The sequence below is a fragment of the Nicotiana tabacum genome, unplaced genomic scaffold (genome assembly GCF_000715075.1).
Source record: "Nicotiana tabacum cultivar K326 unplaced genomic scaffold, ASM71507v2 Un00080, whole genome shotgun sequence".
In the NCBI taxonomy this organism is placed as follows: Eukaryota; Viridiplantae; Streptophyta; class Magnoliopsida; order Solanales; family Solanaceae; genus Nicotiana; species Nicotiana tabacum.
The window spans coordinates 188,025-210,784 of NW_027438318.1; the positions used below are offsets into that span (position 1 = coordinate 188,025).

The following is a 22,760-nucleotide window of genomic DNA, read 5'->3' on the forward strand; positions in this document are numbered from 1 at the left end:
ATAGTTGGTAGCTACCCAGCAACAGGCTAGGGCATCTGCTAGTTGTAAAGTCCCGGAAAATTTTGCTAAGTAATTTAAGATTTCGTGGTGCCAAGATAGGCTAATTATTTTATTTTCTGTGCAAATAAGGATTTATGATATAATGGATATCAATTGGATATGTTAATAAGTGTGTAAGTCTAAGCCAAGTTGGAAAAATTGCATGATAGACTAAAACTCCAAATAAGTACGCACAAGACCATACTTTGGACGAGCATATATAAAGATATATAATGTATTAGATGATTCGCAGCCTGTCAAATGAAAGGCCTTTGAGTCTAGTTTCTAACGCTTCAAACCGTTCATCATTTGGACTTTCCTACAAGATGTTATGACCAAATTACCAAAGGCTGGCGGAGGACTACGTGGAAGCGAAGCATGCGAGGCAGCATCCAAAAAGAGGAGCTGGCAGTGAAGTGCTGCCAAAGCATCTAGGTCAGCATCCAAGCACCTGAGAGGAGTGAAATGGGGATGCGAAACATCCGAGGCAGCATCCAAAATCTGGGCTTATAAACACAATTTCGGGATTCATTTTCTCCCATTTCTTTTGAACGACTCTTAGGGTCTTCCTCCACTCTCTCAAAAGCTCCAACCCTACTTGGTGTAAAATTCCATCATTTCTACACTAGTATTGATGAAATCTACTCATGAAACACATAGATAGTCAATAAATTCATTCAAGAACTCAAAGGAGGGTTTGCAAGATTTCTTCCAAAAGGTAAATCCTACTTATATATATAGTTATATTATGAGAATATGAGTATGAATTAAGTATTTGTACTCTTGGTGTGGTAATTGGAAGCCATAAGTTTCCAATATAAATATATAATTATTGTAGAGATTGAAAGGTGATTATTTGATAAGATTTGTTGGTTGGGAGTGAATGGATGGTCATACATATGTTGTTGGAAGTTATAAATTGGGTAGGAATGATGGTGCAATAAATTATTGGTTAATGGTGATAGTTGGATGAACCAATACTATAGTTATGAGGTGTAAAGATCTATACCTATAAGGTGTTTGATAATATGCCTAAATGGCATAAGTTATTTTAGGCATAAGTTATGGAATTTATTACTAATATTGGCCCTATTGAATGTTGTATTGTAGATTGAAGTTGCTTAAGTGTATTGGATCATTGTAGTGTCATTAAGGCGTAAATTTCAGGTATGTATGGCTAAAAACCCCTCTTCTTAGAAATTGAGCTCCCATGGTGTCCTCGCATATGTTGTAAGTCCGGAATTTGATTTATGAAGTATTTGTTATTTCAAGGGATTTGGTGTTGCAAGAATATATGTGAAAGGTGTGTCTCAATGTGTTCAACGTGCTATTCTTGGTAATTGAGGATATGTGAAGAATGTGAACAATATGCTAAATTACCTAGATTTCAAGTCAAGCTAAATTGTGATTATTATACTGAATCATGAGAATTCCCCTCTATGCTTATAACATGAATTTCTCTTGTATGAGCCCATTATCTTAAATTTCAAGGTTGATATTGAAAGTGAAATTGATGTGGAATGAGAGTTATGAAATATGGCCTAGTGCCAAGTATGATGTGATAATTATGGCCCCAAGTGCCGATGAACTAATACATGTGAAATCAAAGATTGAAGTGAGATGGTTAATGGAAAAGGGTAACGTCTTGTAAGACGGCTTAGCCAATCGGTCCGTGATCGGACGCCATGTTATACACACATGGTGATAATGCAATGATAATTGAAACTGGAAAGTGAGACTAAAATAAGGGTAACGTCTTGAAAGACGGCTTAGCCGATCGTGCCGTGATCAGACTCCGTTCAAGAAAACGGTGGTATTGTAAATGATGATGAACAGTATTAAAATACCCAAACTAAAGCTATGGAAATTATGTGAAAATTGTGATTCCTTTTATCTGATGATGTAGTGATTGTTTAAAGCTTTTGTTTAATCCTTATGATTTCTTTGTCTTTGTATGGTTGTTCTTTCTAATGAGATGGTGTATAGTTATACATACTAGTACTATTCGATGGCACTAACGTCCCTTTTGCCGGGGCGCTATGTCTTTAAATGGATGTAGGTATTCCATAGCAGGCAGTGTTGGTCACAACTAGTGCCACATCATCTTTTCAGCTGACTTGGTGAGCCCCACTTCGTTTCGGGGTCATGTTTCATCTGTTTATCATGTACATTGTATTTGAGGTATAGCCGGAGCCTTGTTGCCGGCATTTCTATATTACTCTTCAGTTGTATTTAGAGGCTCCGTAGATAGGTTGTGGGTAGTGTCGGATATTGGAATTAAAGTAAAAATATTGATGATTCGCAATGATGTATAAAACTTGTAATATCTTCCAAATTGTGAACGAAGTTGATAATGTAAATGAAATGGAATTGTTATTGACATATTTATAGAATTTGATTAATGGTGTACATTTTCTCTTTATTCAAAGAGAAAATTGGGTAGTATGAAACCTAACAGGCTTGCTCAGTCGGGGTTACTCTGTTGAGCGCCGGTCGCGCTCCTCGGATTTTGGGGCGTGACAAACTTGGTATCAGAGCCTAAGGTTTTAAAATGTCCTAGGATGTCTCAGAGCCGTGTCTAGTAGAGTCCTTCTTATCGGTGTGTCGTCGACCACATCTATAAGTTGGAGGCTATATGGGAATTTAGGAATGTTACCCTTTTTCAACACTCTTGATCGTGTGATAAAGCTTGACAATAAGATTATCTTCTAATTCGTGCATTGAGATTCAAGATAAGTTGACAATATGCTCTTTACCTTAAATTTCATACTAATGGAGATATCTTTCTTGTTTGTCTTTATGTTGATGATCTTATTTTCACGGGTAATAACCCATGTTTGTTTGAAGCTAAGAAGGATATGTCCCATGAGTTCGAGATGACAGATGTAGGGCTCATGTTATACTACCTGGGCCTAGAAGTGAAGCAGATGGAGGATGGAATTTTTATCTCTCAAATTTTTTTTACAAAAGAGATATTGAAGAAGTTCAACATGCTCGATTGCAACCCCGTGAACACGCCGATGGAGAGTGGGACAACATTGTCCGAGTTTTAAAGTTGATTCCACATTTTCAAAAGTCTTGTGAGAAGTTGGAGGTACTTGACTTGTACAAGGCCAGATACACTCTTTGCAGTTGGAATAGTAAGCTTTTTATAGAAGCTCCTACCTCCACTCATTTGATAGTCCCTAGAAGAATTCTTCGTTACCTGAAAGGTACGATTGAATTTGGGTTATTTTATTCTTCTTCTAATGACTTCAACCTTATGAGATTTTGTGATAGTGATTATGCGGGAGATATTGATGATAGAAAAAGTACAACTGGTTTTGTATTTTTCTTGGGTGATTTTGTTATTTCTTGTAGTTCAAAGAAACAATCCATTGTTACACTCTCGACTTGTGCAGCCGAATACGTAGCAGCAACATCATGTACCTATCATGCTATTTGGCTAAGAAGATTATTGAAGGAACTCAATTTTCCACAAATTGAAGCTATAGAGATTTGTATTGACAACAAATCTGCACAAACACTCGCGAAGAATCCGGTGTATCATGATTGAAGCAAGCATATAGACACAAGGTATCACTTCATCAAAGAATGCATTGCTAAGAAGGAAGTCGAGCTCAAGTATGTGAAGTCTTATGATCAAATTGCAGATATCTTCACAAAGCCTCTCAAGTTTGAAGATTTTGAGAGATTGAGATCTTGTCTTGGAATAAAGAGAAAAAATCAAAATTAATGGAGAGATTTATAGGACCTATTAAAATAAAAAATAAATAAAAGAAAAAGAAAAATAAAAGTTGGCAACATGTTGCAATGCAACAAGTTGAAATGGACGATAACAAGATGGCAATTTGCAGATTGCTGCAAATTGCAACGAATGAATTTGATTGGCTCAGTTGGACGACTCCTTTGCTTATAAATAGAGCCATTCTGTTTCATTTCAAGTACACCGAAAATGAGAGAAGCCAGAGAGAGTAATCCACTGATTATAATCTATGAGATAAATATTGAGTGGGAATAATATTGTAGTTGAGGTGTTTAAAATAAAGAGTGTTATTTCTTTTGAAGTTGTAGTAGTCTCTTGACACTACCAAGTTGTAATATTATAGTGGTATTATATTGCTCCACTCGGGTATTGTAATTTATCCCGTAAAAATATTTGGTATCGTTGTTATTCTCTTGTGTCATTGTTATATACCGTGAATAAGTGGGATATTAGTTTTTCCAACACTAAGTACCTTCCCTAAAATAATGATACACTCTGATGTTTGCCTCATTTATGATGTTGTCTGCAATCTGTTTGTTCTTCATATTGTTGGTCATTCTGTTGGTCGTCATATTTGCACTAATTAGGGAGTCGAGTTCAAGAATAAAACTATATACAGTCATATCTTTGTATATAGTTTCTTTGATGAAGCTACCTTCAGTGTTGACTTTGAGTACGCCCGTAGGAGGTGTTTGCCACATGACTTGATTCTAGCTTTGTACATGTTTGAGTCTTTATATCTTGTTGCGGTAAATAGGGCACTGGACCTGGCTTTCCACACTAGGTATAACCTTAGCAATTGCATGCATTGATAATCCAGATCCCTTGGTACCTCATAGTGTTGTAATTGAATTTTTTCTTGTTGCCATACCTACAAGAGGTCCATTATTTCCAGATATATTTCCCAGCAAATGATAGTGGGTCCTTTGTATTGTAGATTAATGTTGTTCAAACTATCTTGAAGCTTTTCGTTCCTTTCCAGTTTTCTAACTGACTAGACTTTCACTAAATTCTTACTTCAGCTTCAAGGTTAGTTTGATCAGTACTAATAGTGTTTTCTCTACTGCTAACATGTCGAGAAACGAGTTAATACGTGCAAGTACAAGTCCTAGACCAACTATAAATATACATTGACACTCTTATTCTTACAGGAACGATGTAACACATAACATTCCTGGTACTTCACACTTCATGTTCTATAATTATCATACCCAATTAATTAAGAAGAATTAACCTAAAGCCAATCGTCCAACCACTTTAATTAAAGATAGCCGGTGGATATATAGTATATAAATAATTTATATAAAATATGTGCATAACCGTGTATAATCTATGTATACTGATTATGAAAATTAAACAATGAATCCAATCAGCTATTTATGTAAAATTCCCATTAATTAACTCAGATTTTATATTCATTTGGGTCTATGTCGATAAGTAACTGATGTTTTATATTTCAATACCACACAAGAGGCAGGGTGATTTGTATGGTATCCAATTATTGCTTAATTTGATTATAAAAGGTACTAGTTCTTCTATGTGTTCCAACTACTATTGTTGCGGAATAATAAATACAGAAAATAAAGAACACAGAGATTTTACGTGGAAAACACCTGGCTCAAAAGGTGAAAAAACCCCGACCTACCTTCCAGTATGATTTTTCTAAACTCTGCACTAAAATAACTGAGCCAAAAACCACATTTACAAAAAATACTTTTGTAAACCTAGGATTAACTCTAATCCCATTGTGGTACACAACCTCAACTGTTGCGACAACTTCAAGTTAACTCTAACTTGAAAACTCTAGATACCTAATACAATCTGAAAGGTACAATGTAAAATTACCTACTACAATTGAACTAGAATAAAAGATAGACACTTGGAACTGGTTCTTCTATCTGGTTCAAGTAGTTTCAAGTTTGCATGCTTGAATCACACATAAATTACTTGGAAAATTGCCTTGCTATTATGCTCTCAATTCACGTTTAACTTCTGCTTATGTGCATTACCTATAAAAGATAACAACACTAATATATAAGGAGTTAGCAATTAGAGATTGACTAGGATATTGATGCTACTCTTCCATGGTGGAAGATTTCTAGTTGATCTCATACTCTATCTCTATTCTTTTCCTAAATCGTGTTCTCTTTGTGTAAGGAATCTTTCTCCTTATCCAATATGCAACCTTTTCGATCATGATTAAGAGATATTTCTGATAAGATAAGGTTGTCTCCTTCACGTGCATCTCACATGTTTGAGTTGATCATAACTATACTTCATAAGATGGACATGGTCCATGTCTGAGTTCCTTTGTCAGTCTTCAAAACATAACCTTTACTTGGGCCAATAAATTTCTCCTTTTTGATGATGACAAACTCTATGTTTTTTACTCACTTATGCCCTGTCAAAACTCAGCTTATTCATCAATACAAAGTTAGAAAAACTTACTTATCATCACGGACCAGGTTCATTAGGTCATAAACATCACTTATTTAGAATATATAAAGCACAATATCTCTTCCCCATTTTGGCATTATCGAATTGCATAGACAAAGTGTGACTCCCAGAATTTTAACAATTACTCATGGCCACCGGGGCAACTGCAAGTGCAATCATGGATTAATCATCAGTAATCAAGCAAACACATTCAAACTATCAAGGAAATGTTATCAATCAACAAGAGCAAAAATAATAGATTTCATTGATAGAAGATATGTTGCTGCCACAATCTACAAAAAGAAAGCAAAAATATTCAAAATATGAGCAAACAAAAAGAGAAATCCCTAATCTGGGTCACTGGTGGTACTAGAAAGGTTCAGGAGATGAAGGCTAGAAGTCATAAGGCTTGGGAGAGCTAGAGGGTTGGTTTTGGGCTTGGAGAAGGTTCAGCATATTTTGAAGAATGCCATCATTCTTCTCCTTTTCCTTGGTGAGCTCAGTTCTGAGAGCACACCTCTCAGATTCAACCTCTACTAAGTGAGCCTTCAGCCTAGCTATCTCAGCATCCATGACCCCACTTTCCTGAACTAGAACCCTGACTTTACTATTGAGAGGTGTCTTTTTGGATGAACCAAGTTCATTGGGAATGGCGGTGACTAGATAGTCATAAGAAATCAAAGTATTAATGCCAAAATGGTCCTTGTCTGTCGCTATTTCCCACTTCTTCAGAGGCACCTTGGATCGATCCAGAACAGTAGTCAGAATAAATTCATAAGAGGTGGCATGGGCCTTGGAGCCATTGATAACCCTGTCCAGTAGCTTGATGATGAATGCATGCCAGTTGATTTGCCTTCCACTTTCAAGACACTCCATCAGAACTAAGTCCATATAGTTAGCAATGTGCTTTCTTTCTTGCTTGGGCAGTAGGCACTTGTTGACAAACTCAAATAGGGCTTTGTTATGGCTTTATTTCACTCTTGTGCACAAACTTAGCCTCATTCACTTCTTCATATACATCACAGAATCTCCTAGTGATTTCAAGGGCAGGAGGAAAGGAATCCAAACTTGGCCATCTTTGCCTAGTGTAGTCACCATATCCCTCAGTTCGGATGTCAATAATCTCACCCAGCTTCTCTGGATCAAAGGTCACTTGAACCCCTTTCACTTGGCTGGTAACTCTGCCATCCTTGACCTCTGTATTGGCCATGGATTCAATGATTTCATTCCGAGCTAGCCTTCCATCTATCTGAAGGACCATGTCCTTCCATCCCTGAGTAGCTAGTGCATCAACCAATCGACCCATTCCTGGTTCCACCAAGTCTTTCAACAATCTCCCTTTTAAAATTTTTCTTTTGCCAAACTTGGCCAGCTTGTCTTGTTCACCATCAGACTTACTCTCTTCTTCACCACTCCATCCCTCATCCTCAACAATTCTAACTGGTTTGTTTTTTATTCCAGACTTTGTCCTCTTGTACAATGAAGATTTAGCAACCTTAGACCCTAATGAAGACTTCTTAGAAGAAGTCTTGGTCTTTTTAGGCTTGGGGGTCTGAACCTCCACATATGTATGTTCCTCCTAATGGACCTATCCCATCTCCACAACATCAACAGCCTTAGAAGTCTCTGCAACCTTAGCTTTTCCTTTATCTTTCCTCTTCTTCTTGCTTTCAGCCATAACCCTTTGTAATTCACCCTCACTCTGTTTCACCATACTTCTTGTGACTCTCCTCTTTGGCAAGGGAAATTCAACAGTTGTTGGAGAATTGGCCTTTCTTTTCTTGGTATTCTTTGTAGTGCTTGGAACTTTAGGTGTTGGAGTTCTCCTTTTCTTGGGATTATAACTGGTACCTACTCTCTTCAGAAGGTCTGTTAGTGTTTCTTCAATAGATGAACTAGGTTCATCCACATGAGAACTTAAATTTACCAAACCCTCAGCAGCCTCCCTGATCCACTTCCCCCTATTTTCTTGCCACTTTCTCCTACAATTTCATCCTTAGTCCCACAAATTTCCAATATAATCATCTCAGAGGTGGGTGACGAATCAACCACTTCTACCCCTGTTCCTCTCACATCACAGCTTGCACTCTCTCTGTCTCTCTATTTTTCTTTTTTATTTTTATTTTTACCTCCTCTCATTCTCAACTCGGGCATTTCCACATCTCTAACAGACCTAACAAGAACAAACTTATTTTTTACACTTTCAACCAAAATAGAACGTACCTCAGAAGGGGAACTCTGAATCTTCTCAGAATCAGAAGGCCCAGTTCCTCCCCCTCACTTGCAGACTTGAAGGAATCGTCTAAGTGTTCAGATTCTTGGACTTGGCTAGCCTTAAATTGTGCGTTCAATCTTTCTGACAGTGCACCTATAGACACAATTTTAGGAGCGAGCATCTTAACATGTTTCCTCCTAAGTTGGGGGGTTGTACTGGGTTGAGGAGGTATGGAGGAATCATAAGAGGTAAGTTGTGGAGGAGTGTCCGGGTTATCTTGAGGGTTCGACATTGTGACTGATTTCATGAGAGAATTATGGACTTCGGCTTTTGGAAGAGAGAATAATTTAGATTGAAAGAAATTTTGACGGTTTGGAATAATGAGGGTGGCAGAAGGTGATTATGGGTTTTAAAGAGAGAAACTTAATTAATGATCTAACGATAGCTTTTTGCGGTCAATTAGAAGTCCAATCAACCTAAAATTTCAGGTTGATTGGGCGGTTAGGCTTTTCTAGATTTTAGGCAATTTTTGTGGTAAGAATTCTAGTACAGACGGAACTGGTTCAAAAAATAATCAAATAGGATTTTTTGATATTTTTGAACATATGTAGGACTTTGCTCATGATTTAAATATTTATATTTCTAATTGTGTAGAGTATAAAAAACATACCTCGTTATTCAGATAAACCAATACTGATGAACCAGGTTCTTCATTTAGAATCCTCTTGATCATGCCTCAATTTACAAAAATAGAGAAAATTTTGTTAGAGATTAGTGATTCATATCAACACATGTCACAGGAGTATACTATTTACAGTATGAAACTGAATAAAAATTAATCTAGATATTTACACAAGTTTTAGATTTTCTAGCCATTTTTTTTTCATTTTTTCATTATGCATTCTGATCTGGTCCTATTAGGTTATCTTAATCATCCCTAATTTTAACTTGTTCCTTTCAAATATTTCTCTACTTTGTGCTTTAGTAAATATATCAACAATCTGTTTATCAGTAGCACAAAATTCTATAGTAATTAATCATTTCTCATAGTTGTCCCTTAAGAAGTGATGTCTAACATCTATGTGCTTAGTCTTCTTATGATGAACTGAGTTCTTAGTCATACTAATAGCACTACTGTTATCACAAAAAATAGGGATGAAACCAACTTCAATGCCAAAATCCATCAGTTGTTGTCTGATCCACAGCAGTTGAGCACAACAAGAGGCAGCAACAACATACTCAGCCTCATCAGTGGATAAGGCCACTGAATTCTGCTTTTTAGTGGCCCATGATACCAGACATGAACCGAGAAAATGTGTCATACATGCATAGTCAACATCAACATATTCTACTAGATTAAAGTTACTACCTTTAGGGTACCAGAGGCAAAGGTCAATAGCACCTTTCAAATATCTCAGTATCCTATTGATAACAGTCAAGTGGGATTCCTTAGGATTTTCTTGAAAACGAGCACAAAGCCCTACACTGAAAATAATGTCAGATCTGCTAGCAGTAAGATACAAAAGTGAACCAATCATACCCCTATACAACTTCTGATCAACAGATAAACCAGGTTCATCTATGTCTAATTTAGTAGGTATTGCAATGGGTATGTCTATTTCTTTTGATTCATCCATTTTAAACTTCTTAATCAACACTTTTGCATATTTGTGCTGATGGATCATGGTTCCATTTGGTTTTGTTTGATCTGTAAGCCTAAGAAGAAGTTAAGCTCACCCATCATACTCATTTCAAATTCACTCCCAATTAATTTAGCAAATTCCTTACTCAGGTTTTCAGTGGTTGCCCAAAAAATTATGTCATCAACATATAGTTGTAATACTAGTAGATCCTTACCTTTTCCCTCAAGAATAAAGTGCTGTCAATCTTACCTCTTTTGTATCCATGTTCAAGCAGGAATTTGGATAGGCGTTCATACCATGCTCTAGGATCCTGCTTGAGTCCATATAAGGCCTTGTCCAGTTTGTATACATGATCTGGACACTCCTTACTTTCAAACCCTGGAGGTTGTTTGACAAAGACTTATTCCTTTAAGTATCCATTTGGGAAGGCACTCTTCACATCCATTTGGTGAAGGGTAAATTCCATGTGTGCTGCAAAAGCTATGAGGAGTCTTATAGCCTCAAGTCTTGCAACTAGAGCAAAGGTCTCATCATAGTCTATGCCCTCCTCTTGGTTATATCCTTGGACCCCCAACCTTTCCTTGTTCCTTGTAACCGTTCCATCTTCATCAAGTTTGTTTCCGACGACCCATTTAGTACCAATTACCGATCTATCCTTGGGTCTTGTGACCAAATGCCACTTGACTTCTTTCAAACTTATTGAGTTCATCTTGCATTGCATTTACCCAGTCTGAATCCTGCAAAATTTTAGCAATATTTTTAGGTTCAATAAGAGATAAGAATGCATCAAAAGCACACATATTCTTTAATTGTGATCTGGTTTTAACTCCAGAAGTTAGGTCAGTAAGGATGTTCTCAATGGGATGAGAACTTTGATACTTGTAAGGTTTCACCACCAACTGATTTCTGTTTGAAGTTTCTCTCATGTTCTGTTACTAAGGAACAAGATCATGGACATGTTCCATTTGGAAATTAGATTCACTTTTTCTTTGTACAGTTCCCCTTGTCAGGTTGCCCTAGATGGAAGAACCTGTTCCATCATCTGTTCCTTCTTTTGATGCAGCTTCAGTTTGAGCTGTGACTTCACTCAATTGTTTTACCCACCCAATTGCTTCATCTTCATGTTCCTGTCTCTCAGAAAGAATGTTAGTTTCATCAAAAACTACATATACACTTTCTTCTACACACAAAGCTCTTTTGTTGTACACTTTATAAACTTTGTTATGTGAAGAATATCCCAAGAATACTCCCTCATCACTTCTGGGATCAAACTTACCTAGGGAGTCCTTTCCATTATTGTGCACAAAGCACTTGCATCCAAATGCCCTAAGATGGGATATATTTGGTTTTCTCCCTTTAAGTAACTCATATGGAGTCTTCTCTATAAGCGGTCTAGTCATGCACCTATTAATGATGTAACAGGCAGTATTTACATCTTCTGCCCAGAAGCTATGGGGCAGTTTACTAGAAAGAGGCATAGTCCTAGCCATATCTTCAAGAGTCATATTCTTTCTTTCAACTACTCCATTTCGTTGAAGAGTCATAGGGGTAGAGAAATTATGATTTATACCATGCTCATCACAAAATTCAGCAAACTTAGCATTTTCAAATTCAGTTCCATGATCAGACCTAATTGATGCAAGTTGATTACCTAGTTATTTTCGAGTTTTTCTAACAAAGATAGTAAACATGTCAAATGTTTCATCCTTAGATGTTAAAAACAATACCCAAGTAAACCTAGAGTAATCATCAACAAGCACCATCACATATTTCTTCCCACCTCTTTTCAATGTTCTCGTTGGACCATAGAGATCCATATGAACCAGTTCCATCGACCTGGTCGTGCTTACCACTTTCTTGCTTTTAAAAAAGGATATTACCTGCTTCCCCCTTGCACTGACCTCACAAACTTTGTCATCCTTGAACTTGATGTTAGATAACCCTATCACCATAAGAGGGGATTTTGTCCAACACACTTAAGAAATTGAGTTTGTTTTCTGAAAGAGTGGACAAATCTACAATGTAAATATTGTTAACTCTTTTTCCCTGCAAAACAATCTTGCTAGTGGTAAGATTAATCGCAAAACATTTGGTAGAGGTGAATGCTACCAGGTTACCTTTATCACATAGTTGTGATACACTGACTAGGCTATATTTCAAGACATCTATCAAGTAGACATTCTCAATGGAATGTTAGTCTGTCTTACCTACCTTTCCAACCCCAATGATCTCACCTTTCTTACCATTTACAAAGGAGACATTACCTCATTTTAGGTCCTCAAAAGAAAGGAATTGGGTCATACTTTCAGTCATATGCTTTGAGCAGCCACTATCCATGTACCATATTTGGCTACTTACCTTCACTTGGACCTGTAAAATAAAATCAAGGCTTAGTCTTAGGAACTCAAACTAGTTTGGGTCCCTTTCTATAGGCAAATGAGTGAATTAAATTCTTTTTAGCCCATCCAGGCAACCTATTTTTCTCTTGAACAAAGATTTTGTTCTTTTAACTGGCCTTTTCTTTTGCATTATATTCACTTTTGTAATGACAAGTCTTGCTATAGTGTGTGCAGATTTTGTTCTCAGGAAGTGTGATGTACTTGCTTTTGGGATCCCACTTAGGTGCTGGGGTCCCATAACCAAGTCCTCTCTCATTGCTACTATGATGCTTTTGTAGCCAGGATAGTGTATCAGAAGACTTATTCTATTTGCAAGTTCTATTTAGTTCATGTTTCACCTTGCCTAAATCTTCATTTAGGACTCTTATCTACTCATATCTCTTGTACAACTCATCCTTCATTTTTTCTAGATTTTCTTCTAAGGTTAGGTGTGTGTAATCAGCTTTCCTTGTGCCTGTTCCTAATTTCAGTTTTAAATTTTTAGATCTAAGTTCTAAGACAGTGGTGTCAAGTTCAAGAACCTAGTTCTTCAACTCAGTATTTTTACTGTCACTTTCACTAGTCCTGAGTTCCAAATTTTTGCACTTAGCTTTTTGGATCTCACATTCCCTAGAAAGCTGTTCCTTCTCATTGTTTATGACCTTAGACTCATCAATGAAGTCTAATAGTAATTCAGATAGCTTTTCTTTAGACAAAAATTTAATCTTGTCTTTGAGATGAATCACACTTACCTCTTGTTCATCATCTAATTCTCCAATGGCCATAAGTGCTTGTTCGTCTCCAGATTCATCTTCTGAATCATCATCTGAGCTTTCTCCCCAAGCAGCAACCATAGCCTTTGTTGATCCTTTGTTCTTCTTGGGTTGAACCTGTTCCTTCTTCCTGTTTCTTCGTTCAACCCTTTATTTCTTCCATTCAATTTCCCACTGAGGACAATTCTTGATCATGTGGTTAGTCTTACCACATTTGTGGCAGCCTTCGCTGGTCTGTTTTTTAAGGGCCCTTGGTTTGTTGAAGGTTGCACCTCTTGAAGAATCCTTTCCTCTGATTAGGTACTTCTTGAAATCACCTGTGATCATAGCCATTTCATCATCCTCTAAGTTTGCACCTTCAGCTATTCTAAGAGCCATACTTCTTTCCTTCTTGGGTGCATCCATCTTCATGGTTTGCCTTCTCAGTCCATAGGCAGTGAGATTTCCAATCAGCTCATCCAACTTGAGAATAACAATGTTCCTTGATTCCTGAATAGCAGTGATTTTGCTTTCCCAAGTTACTAGCAAGACCCTTGACAAGATTTTCTCAACCTAGTCTTCTTCAAGGATAATTCATCCAAGAGACTTAAGTTCATTTGTTAGTGTTGTGAATCTTGTGTGCATCACTTGGATGGTTTCACCTTTCTTCGTGGTGAAATTCTCATATTGAGAATACAGTAGTGTTCCTCTTGATCTCTTTACTTGAGGAGTTCATTCATGGGCCGCTTGTAGAGTGTCCCAGATCTCCTTAGCAGTAGTACATCTTTGAATTTTGCTATACTCGTATGGACATAGTCCACACACAAGCCATTTCTTGGCCTTGGCATTATTTTGCCATTTCTTCAAATCTTCAGCATTACAGTCAGCTCTCGTCTTTGACACGTCCACTCCTTCATCATTCTTCTTTGTGATAGCCAAGGGACCATCAGTAACAATGTCCCAAAGTTCATAGTCTTCTCTTATGATGTGGTCTATCATCTTGTTCTTCCACCAGGAATAGTACTGGCCATTAAAGAGTGGAGGCCTAGCAGTAGATTATCATTCCCAGTTTCCAGGTAGTGCACTTCTCTTGATCTATTCCTAAGGTGTTAACATCTTCAAGGAAAATCTGCTCTGATACCAGTTGATGTTTTATACTTCAATATCACACAAGAGGGGGGAGGGGAGGTGATTTATGTGGTACCCAGTTTTTGCTTAACTTGATTATAGAAGGACCTAGTTCTTCTATGTGTTACAACTGCCATTGTTACGGAATAATAAATACAAAAAATAAAGAACATAGAGATTTTATGTGGAAAACACCTTGCTCAAAAGGTGAAAAACCACAACCTACCTTCCAGTAGAATTTTCCCAAACTCTCCACTAAAATCACTGAGCCAAAAACTGCATTTACAAAAAACTCTTTTGTAAACATAGGATTAACTCTAATCCCATTGTGTCACACAACCTCAACTGTTGCGACAACTTAAGGTTAACTCTAACTTGAAAACTCTAAGTACCTAATACAATTGATTCTAAATAAGCTGAAAGGTACAATGTAAAATCACCTACTACAATTGAACTAGAATAAAAGATAGACACTTGGAACTGATTCTTCTATCTGGTTCAAGTAGCTTCAGGTTTGCACGCTTGAATCACATATAAATTACTTGCAAAATTTCCTTGCTATTTTGCTCTCAATTCACGTTTAACTTCTGCTTATGTGCATTACCTGTAAAAGAGAATAACATTAATATTTAAGAAGTTAGCAATTAGAGATTGACTAGGATACTGATGCTACTCTTCCACGGTGGAAGAGTTCTAGTTCATCTCATACTCTAACTCTATCCTTTTCCTAAATCGTGTTCTCTTTGTGTATGGAGTCTTTCTCATTATCCAATATGCAACATTTTCGATCATGATCAGGAGATATCACTTCTGATAAGTTAGGTTTGTCTCCTTCACGTGCATCTCACATGTATCATAACTGTGTTTCACAAGATGGACCTGGTCCATATCTGAGTTCCTTAAACTTCACCTTTACTTGGGCAACAGTAACTGACAAGAACTTTTCGTTGTTATTCATCAAAACTCACATAGCTCAAGATCAACAATACACAAAACAAAATATGATGATTCCATCATATTATCGTTTTGTTGGTTACTAAAACCTAATCATCATATTATATTTTTTTGGTTACTAAAACGAGGCATTTTATTTATTGAAGCGGGAATAAAGGATTACAAAGAGAGGGCTGAACGTAGAGTTACAATCCCCTGCGAGTCCAAAAGTAAGCGCGGTAATAAAAAGGGTGGAGGGTTATCAAAAACTACAACATGCCAAAGCTCCCGCAATGCCATTACCCTCCCTATAGGAGTGTTGGACCTGTGGCATCCCTCTAGTATCTCTTCTTTATAATGGAGGGATGTAAGTAAGTATATTTAGTTCACACGGATAGCATGTCACTGCATTACAAAATATAAAAACAACAGAAAATCTTATTTGACAGCTTGTGTGTAAAGCTATAATGATATATCTATATATGAAAAAGGACACAAATATTATAAATAAGTAAACACCAACGGGAGAAAGTACAATGGTAGGGTTGACAAGGAAATTCAAATGCAAGATTCTTCTTTTGAGAAAAGGTTTGACGCCATGAGATCACTCGTGACAATGTTGATAAGGAGTAGCGATCAAGTGTAGGTCATTCTTTCTAGCACATGCTGCTCCAGCCGCCTCAATCAAGTCTAGTTCACTTGGATTGATTCCAGTAGGGAGTTTCCAGTCAAAGTGATACAACAGTTGAGCCAGTGGAAAATAAACATTTGCTAAACCAAATGATATTCCAGGGCAAATTCTCCTTCCGATGCCAAAGGGAATATATTCATAATTATTACCAATATAATTCATAGAGTTGTGTTCAAATCTCTCAGGTTTAAAGCTTTCTACGTCATCCCAATATTTTGGATCTCTTCCCATTGCCCAAACATTAACCACGACTTTTGTTTTCAATGGAATAGTGTAGCCGTTTAAGTCTGTTTCTTCTCTACATTCTCTTGGAAGCAAAAGAGGTAGTGGAGGATGGAGTCTAAAAGTTTCTTTAATGACCATCTTTAGGAATTTAAACTCCTCGACATTAATTTCACCAAAAGTTTCTTTCCCTCTCAAGATTTTTCTTACCTCTGCTTGATCTTTGAAAAATACACTTGGATTCTTCATCATTTCCACCATGGCCCAGTTAATTGTTGTTGATGAAGTATCTGTTCCCGCACCAAAGATGTCCTTCATTTTCGAGCAAGTTACAATATTCATTTCTCTTACAAACTTATTGACAAATTTCTACTGAAATATTCAAATAACATATTTGTACTACGTTTGTGCTACTACCTTTATTCTACACCAAAAGGAGCTTTTAAATTTTCAATGCCAAAACCCCCGCCAAAAAAAAAAATTATCATGTTATTTTGCTACTTGTTTCGCTATCCTAATGCCAAGTTGTGGTGATTGAAATAACATTTGTTGTAATTTTCAAATGTGTAAATTTTATGACGAAAGTAAGATTAGTTGTCCTAATTGAAAGCTAACTAAAGTGACTCTTTAAGTACAAAAATTAATTATGCAATTTGAGAACGTTAGTATTAAAGATAAATCATAATACTTCATCAATTTCACTTTATATGGCACGATATAACTAGATACAAACTTTAAGAAAGACAAAAATAATTTTTAAACTTGTGGTATTAAATATATCATGAAATTCATGTGGCTATAAAAACATATCATTAAAGGTAAAATAGGAAGTTTAAAGCTAAATTATTTCTTATATAAAAATACGTCATTCTTTATGGAATAGAATAAAAACAAGCTCCACAAAAAATAGAATTGAAAGAGTACTAATAATGAAGATAGAAATATGCAGTATATAGTACGTACATAAATGATATCTTTGATGTTGTCGTTAGTGATTGGAAATTGAAGGCCTCCCTCTTTCATAAGTCTTAGCAGTACACCAATTATACCTTCACATCCGGATTCACCATCGCTCTTTGAAGTCTTCTTGTGCTCATTGATGTTTATGTTATTTCGGAAAAAATATAACTTTTATAGTTAAAATTAAATTTTTATAACTTGATATTGTTTGAGCAACTCTTATTTTTGTCATTGAAAAAAAGTTATTCACTTATGAAATTTTGTACATATAACTTATTGTGGTTAAAATACTATTATTGCAATGACAATCATAGCTGTACGACTAAAGTATAGTACTTGTAAACTTATCGTCTCTTTAAATTTGTATTTATTGATTTTTTCATGGCAAATAGTAGTAACTATTATCTAACTATTTTATTTTCTTAAAATAAGAAGATAAATATTTATTTGACTACAAAATTTTGTTTCAAATGTTTAATGTGGCTAGAAGATTGCTACTGTGATGGAAAATTTACCTTGTGGCAAACACTAATGATTAGTTACACAATTTATCGTAGCAATAAATTCGTGGTTATATCATTTTATCGTGATGACTATTGCCATGACTTTTTAGAACTTGAAGCAAAGTTATTTATTTGGTAATATTTGATTTAAATGGTTTATTGTGGCTAAAAGGTTATTGTTGTTATATTAAGTTTCAACTCGTTGTAAAAATTAATGATTAGCTACTAAATTCTATTAAAGCGAGAAACATGTGGCTAATATAACCTATATTGCCACAACTTTTAATAACTTGAAGCAAAAATATTCACTTAGCTACAATATTTTCTTTCAAAAATTTTATTGTGGCTAAAAAGTTACTATATCTATAGTAATTTTCAACTCGTAGAAAAAAACTAAGAATTAGCTACATAATTCAATTATACCAATAAATCTGTGACTATATCATTTAACTATTGCCACAACGTTTTAGAACTTAAAGCAAAAATATTTATTTAGCTACAATATTTTATTTTAAATAATTTATTGTGGCTAAGAGGTAACTATTGCTACAGTAACTATTGATTCGTGGCAAAAACAATTATGATTAGCTACCATATTTTATTTGTAGCAATAAATTTATAGCTATTTAGGTATTTATTGCCACGATTACTAGCAATTGTAGCTAATATGAGGAATTACCTTTATCTACTTAATTTTTGTAGCAAAGAAATTTTATAGTTTTGCAAATAGTCATAGAATTTTAATTTTTATGGCTATTATCAAGTATTAGCTATGTGAGTTAGGCATACCTAACTTGTTTCTCCATATCAGCCTCCAAATTAAGTTTACAAGTCTTTCTATTGTTTTGCTTCAAGTGCCAAAGACTTTTCTCTATGCACTTATCTCTAGCTACATTTATTCCTAGTTTGTAAACGACTAGGTATACACAGTGAATGTTACCCAAAAAAGAAAAGATTAGAAGAATACACAGTAAATGTGCTTATTCTCCCTTTTTACCGGTCTTTGGTTATATTTATGTTAACTAAAAGGTTATATCGCATTTGAGTGATTACCCAAAAGGTCATCTTATATTTTAGAACTCGATTCTGCGTTCCGAAGTCCTTAAAACCTCATTTTATTCCTCCACAAATTGCGTGCGCGGTCCAGGCGAGTTTCCGAGCTAGCATATATTCTTATGCTAGATCAATATTTGATAAATATAAATCTATGGATACAACTGGTTGTGAAACTGCTCCCTCTACTTCTAAGTCTAGAGCAGAAGTTTTATGGGAAGATATGAATGATATAATAGGTTTTGATTCCTCTATTGATGATGAACTTGATTCTTATCTTAATCAAGGATTAGAAAATATTAAAGACGAAGAAGGCAAGGAACAACTGTTGTCATGGTGGAGGGAGCGTAGCAATAGTTTTCCAACACTTTCAATTATGGCCCGAGATATCCTGGCTATTCAAGCATCATCAGTAACATCGGAGAGTGCTTTTAGCGTGGTAGGATTTCAAATTGGAGATCATAGACATTCATTAGCGGATGACAGTCTAGAAATTTCCGTATTATTAAGATATTGGATTAATTCGGAAAGAAGAAATCTTGGTTTTGAAAAATTAACCACTAGGGAAAAAGAAGAATACAATGAGATACTAACCACTGGGAGCGATGACGACATGGAGCTCATGGAACATCAATCAACATTGCCAATTCCAGCAGAATGTCCGAGAGATATTATTAATAAGTTACAAAGAAGCTGTATAGGGGCTTACAAATATTAGTATGATAATTTGTAATTGGCTACTAAGAGGCCTAGTTCAAACAGAACCCTTCCTAAAAGGTGGCTACATCGATTAGGTGTTCTTCAAAAGAATTATATTTGTATTTGAGATTTGAAAGTTCTATTAATAAAATAAAAGGCCCTAAGTGTTGAATTTTATTTATGAATTGTCTTAGTTACTTAATAGTTAATACTTTGAAATTATATTAAATAAATTATAACTCTATTATAAATTTATAATTACTAGAATATTTCATTACAAGTCTTTTGTTTTAATATTTTATAATTCTTTACTTAGTTTTCTAATTTTCATTTTAACATAGTAACATTTAAGTTTATTAAATAAGTCAAAAATCTAGCCGTTGCAAACTTTAAAAACATAGTAATTTTCAAAAAACTAGACATTTTAAAAAAAATACACTTAAGGCCTACGAACCCGTCCCGTCCCGTCCCATCCCGTTTGTTAGCAGGACGGAATGGGACGAACGTTTTGTCCCATCCCGTTTCGTCCCATCCCGCTACCGTCCCTCTTAAATGTCGTCCCGTCCCGTCCCATCCTGTTGCACAACCATATTGTCCACATAAGAAGTTTTAGCTACGAAGTGATAAGTCTGGATGTGTAGTACATGCCGGCTCTAACCTTATGGTAATAAGGCTTTGTGCCTTAGGTCCCTAAATATGGGAGGGGTGGGGGGAGGGAGGCATTTTTAGAAATAATATTTAATATTTTTAGTATAAAAGTAGATTATGAAAGAAATAATAGAGAAGAGAGATTTACAACTGTAATGATTTTCGCAAGAAAATTACATTTAAGATAAATATAGAACTTGAATTTCTTAATAAACATGTAATTCGTAGAAAAAAATTAAAATGAGAACGTTGATGATGAAATCACAAAGTTTTTTAAAAAATCTTTTAGAGTTGATTACTTCCTATATATAGTAGATCAAGCCATTTTTCACTAAAAATAGATTTGAACAATTTGAAATATATGAAGATATTTTTGATTTCATATTAGAAGGTAAACAAAAGGAGATCATTAGATGGCCAAAATATGAAAAAGTAGTGCCTTAACTTTGAATGTTCCTTAAAACATAATAGTCAAGCTCATATTTATGGTTTAGACTTAAGAAAAATAGTACCAGTAGAAGATAATAGATTAATGGATATACTCAATTATAATAAACAGTTTTGATTTTTCAAATGCTTATTTTGCTTATAGAATAATGTTAACAGTTCCTATAATATATATAGTTGCCTCAACCAAAAGAAGTTTTTCAAAATTAACATTGATAAAATCTTACTTAAGATCAATAGTATCTCAAGAAAGATTAATTAACGGGTTAATCATATTATCAATTAGTTATTAGAAAAAATCAATCAAAACAATTATTAACAACTTTGTATCTCAGAAAGCTAGAAGAATAAACTTCAAATAAACATATATATCAGAACTTTATTTTAAATAATATTAGGCCTCATATTAAAATTTGGATTTAGACCACACTTGCGCTTGAGCCGCCCCTATTTATATAATAGAGATTTTTGTGTAACCGAGAGGGTAAAGTATGTATTATGCCGATTAAATATAAAGTTCTAATTGACCCATTAGAAAACTTATCAAAAATTTACATTTATTGGGAACCTAAATTTTCTCACCGGTAATATAAACAATTACGACAATCGTTTTGTTATTTCTAATCAATATGTGACTTAGTGACAACAAAGTTTTATCACCAAACATACAATGTTTAAATGGTGACGGCTTAAAATTTTTTAGCTAAGTGATACGTACAACTATTTTCTACGAAAAAGATTCATAGCAAGATAATATGATCTTTGGCTACTATTGTTTATGATTACAACTGACAAATATTATTTCAAACGCTCTTCATAGACTTGAAACCCAATTTTCGTTATCATGTATGGCTGCTATTTAATTTTCTGTGTTTAAATATTTAAAGCTGAAAATGGTATTGAATAATTACTAACTAGTTAGACTTGATATGATGAATATGATCAATAAGGTGAAATTTGTTTTGGCCGTGTCATTCATTGAAGCTAAGGAGCACAAAACGTGATGCCCTACTGATGCTATATTTTTTACATCGTTGAGTTACTAATTCTGAGTTCTAAAAAAGAATTAAATTGTTTAAAGATTATTTTGGGCTGTGCAAGATAGGAAATCTTAGATAAGAATATTGTTAACTTTGAGGATTGTAGACAAACACAGTAAGAGTCGAGGTGAGAAGGCGACTTCTTGTATATTCATCTGCACACTTGTGTGCTATTTTATATCGCAAGGGGATTGGAGCATGCTACCGTGAGATGCTTATGGTACACTCTTCTTCTCGCTGAGCCCCTTTTCTCCTCGATCCACAAAGATAAAATGTAGGACTGGCGCCGTAGAGTTACATAGAGCGTAGTCCTAATTAATCTAACTAATTTGATCCTTATAGATAGAAAAGGTTATCCTCTAACTACTCGATATACTAGGCTTGACATCTTCAGCTGTTGTTGAGGCTAGTGCTCTGTATTCAGCCTCTACACTTAACCTTGTCGTTGTGTGTATTTTCTTAAGGATAAATTTCACAAATGGGCATATAACAATAACCTTTTTTTTCCACTAAAGTCATATAGCCTTGTTTTCTCACACAAAAATCATATAACTATGACTTTTTTTCATCACAGTCACATAACTATATTTTCTCACACAAACTTTTATTAACTCGCACAAAAATCATACTGATCGAAAAATATAATTTTTTTAGTAGTATTTTTTTTATTTTGTTGGTTTATATTTCTTATTTTCAGTCTAATAAGTAATAATCCAACTAAAATAGAAATTACTCAACCTGACCTAGCCACTCGACCCAATAATCATATATATAAACTAAAAAATACTAACAGTAAACAGTAAATCCTTCAAAACATGATACTTCTGTCTTTTATTTTTCTTTTCAAGATTTTTATTCAAATTGATAGCATTTTTATTTCAAGGGCTTTCTAATTATACCTTTTATTTCTTTATTTTTTTGCCAGAATCTCATGCATCCGGAACTAATTTTTTTATGGGGGAAGAATTCACTTTTAGTATTATTTTAACTTACGTATATGGGTATTATGTCAGGCTGAGTTGGGTCATTCTTATTTTAAGGAAAAAATATAAAATTAACCGGCCGACTGAAACTGATTGCATTTGCTAGCCGAAATATATATAGAATGTGTATGTATATAATACACACACACACACACACACACATACACACACACACACACACACACACATATATATATATATATCGGCTATTATATTTAGAAGAG

General features: G+C 35.0%; 1 protein-coding gene across 1 annotated transcript; it reads right to left on the bottom strand.

Moving 5' to 3' along the window:
• Positions 1 to 15,744: 15,744 nt before the first annotated feature.
• Positions 15,745 to 16,629, bottom strand: LOC107769713 (premnaspirodiene oxygenase-like). Its single transcript, XM_075248757.1, has one exon. The coding sequence runs from the start codon at positions 16,543 to 16,545 to the stop codon at positions 15,895 to 15,897; it is 651 nt and encodes a 216-aa protein (XP_075104858.1). The 5' UTR covers positions 16,546 to 16,629; the 3' UTR covers positions 15,745 to 15,894.
• Positions 16,630 to 22,760: the final 6,131 nt, after the last annotated feature.

Bases quoted from the DNA above. Each gene is read 5' to 3' on its own strand.
- LOC107769713 (XM_075248757.1), bottom strand. From the start codon at position 16,545: ATGAATATTGTAACTTGCTCGAAAATGAAGGACATCTTTGGTGCGGGA.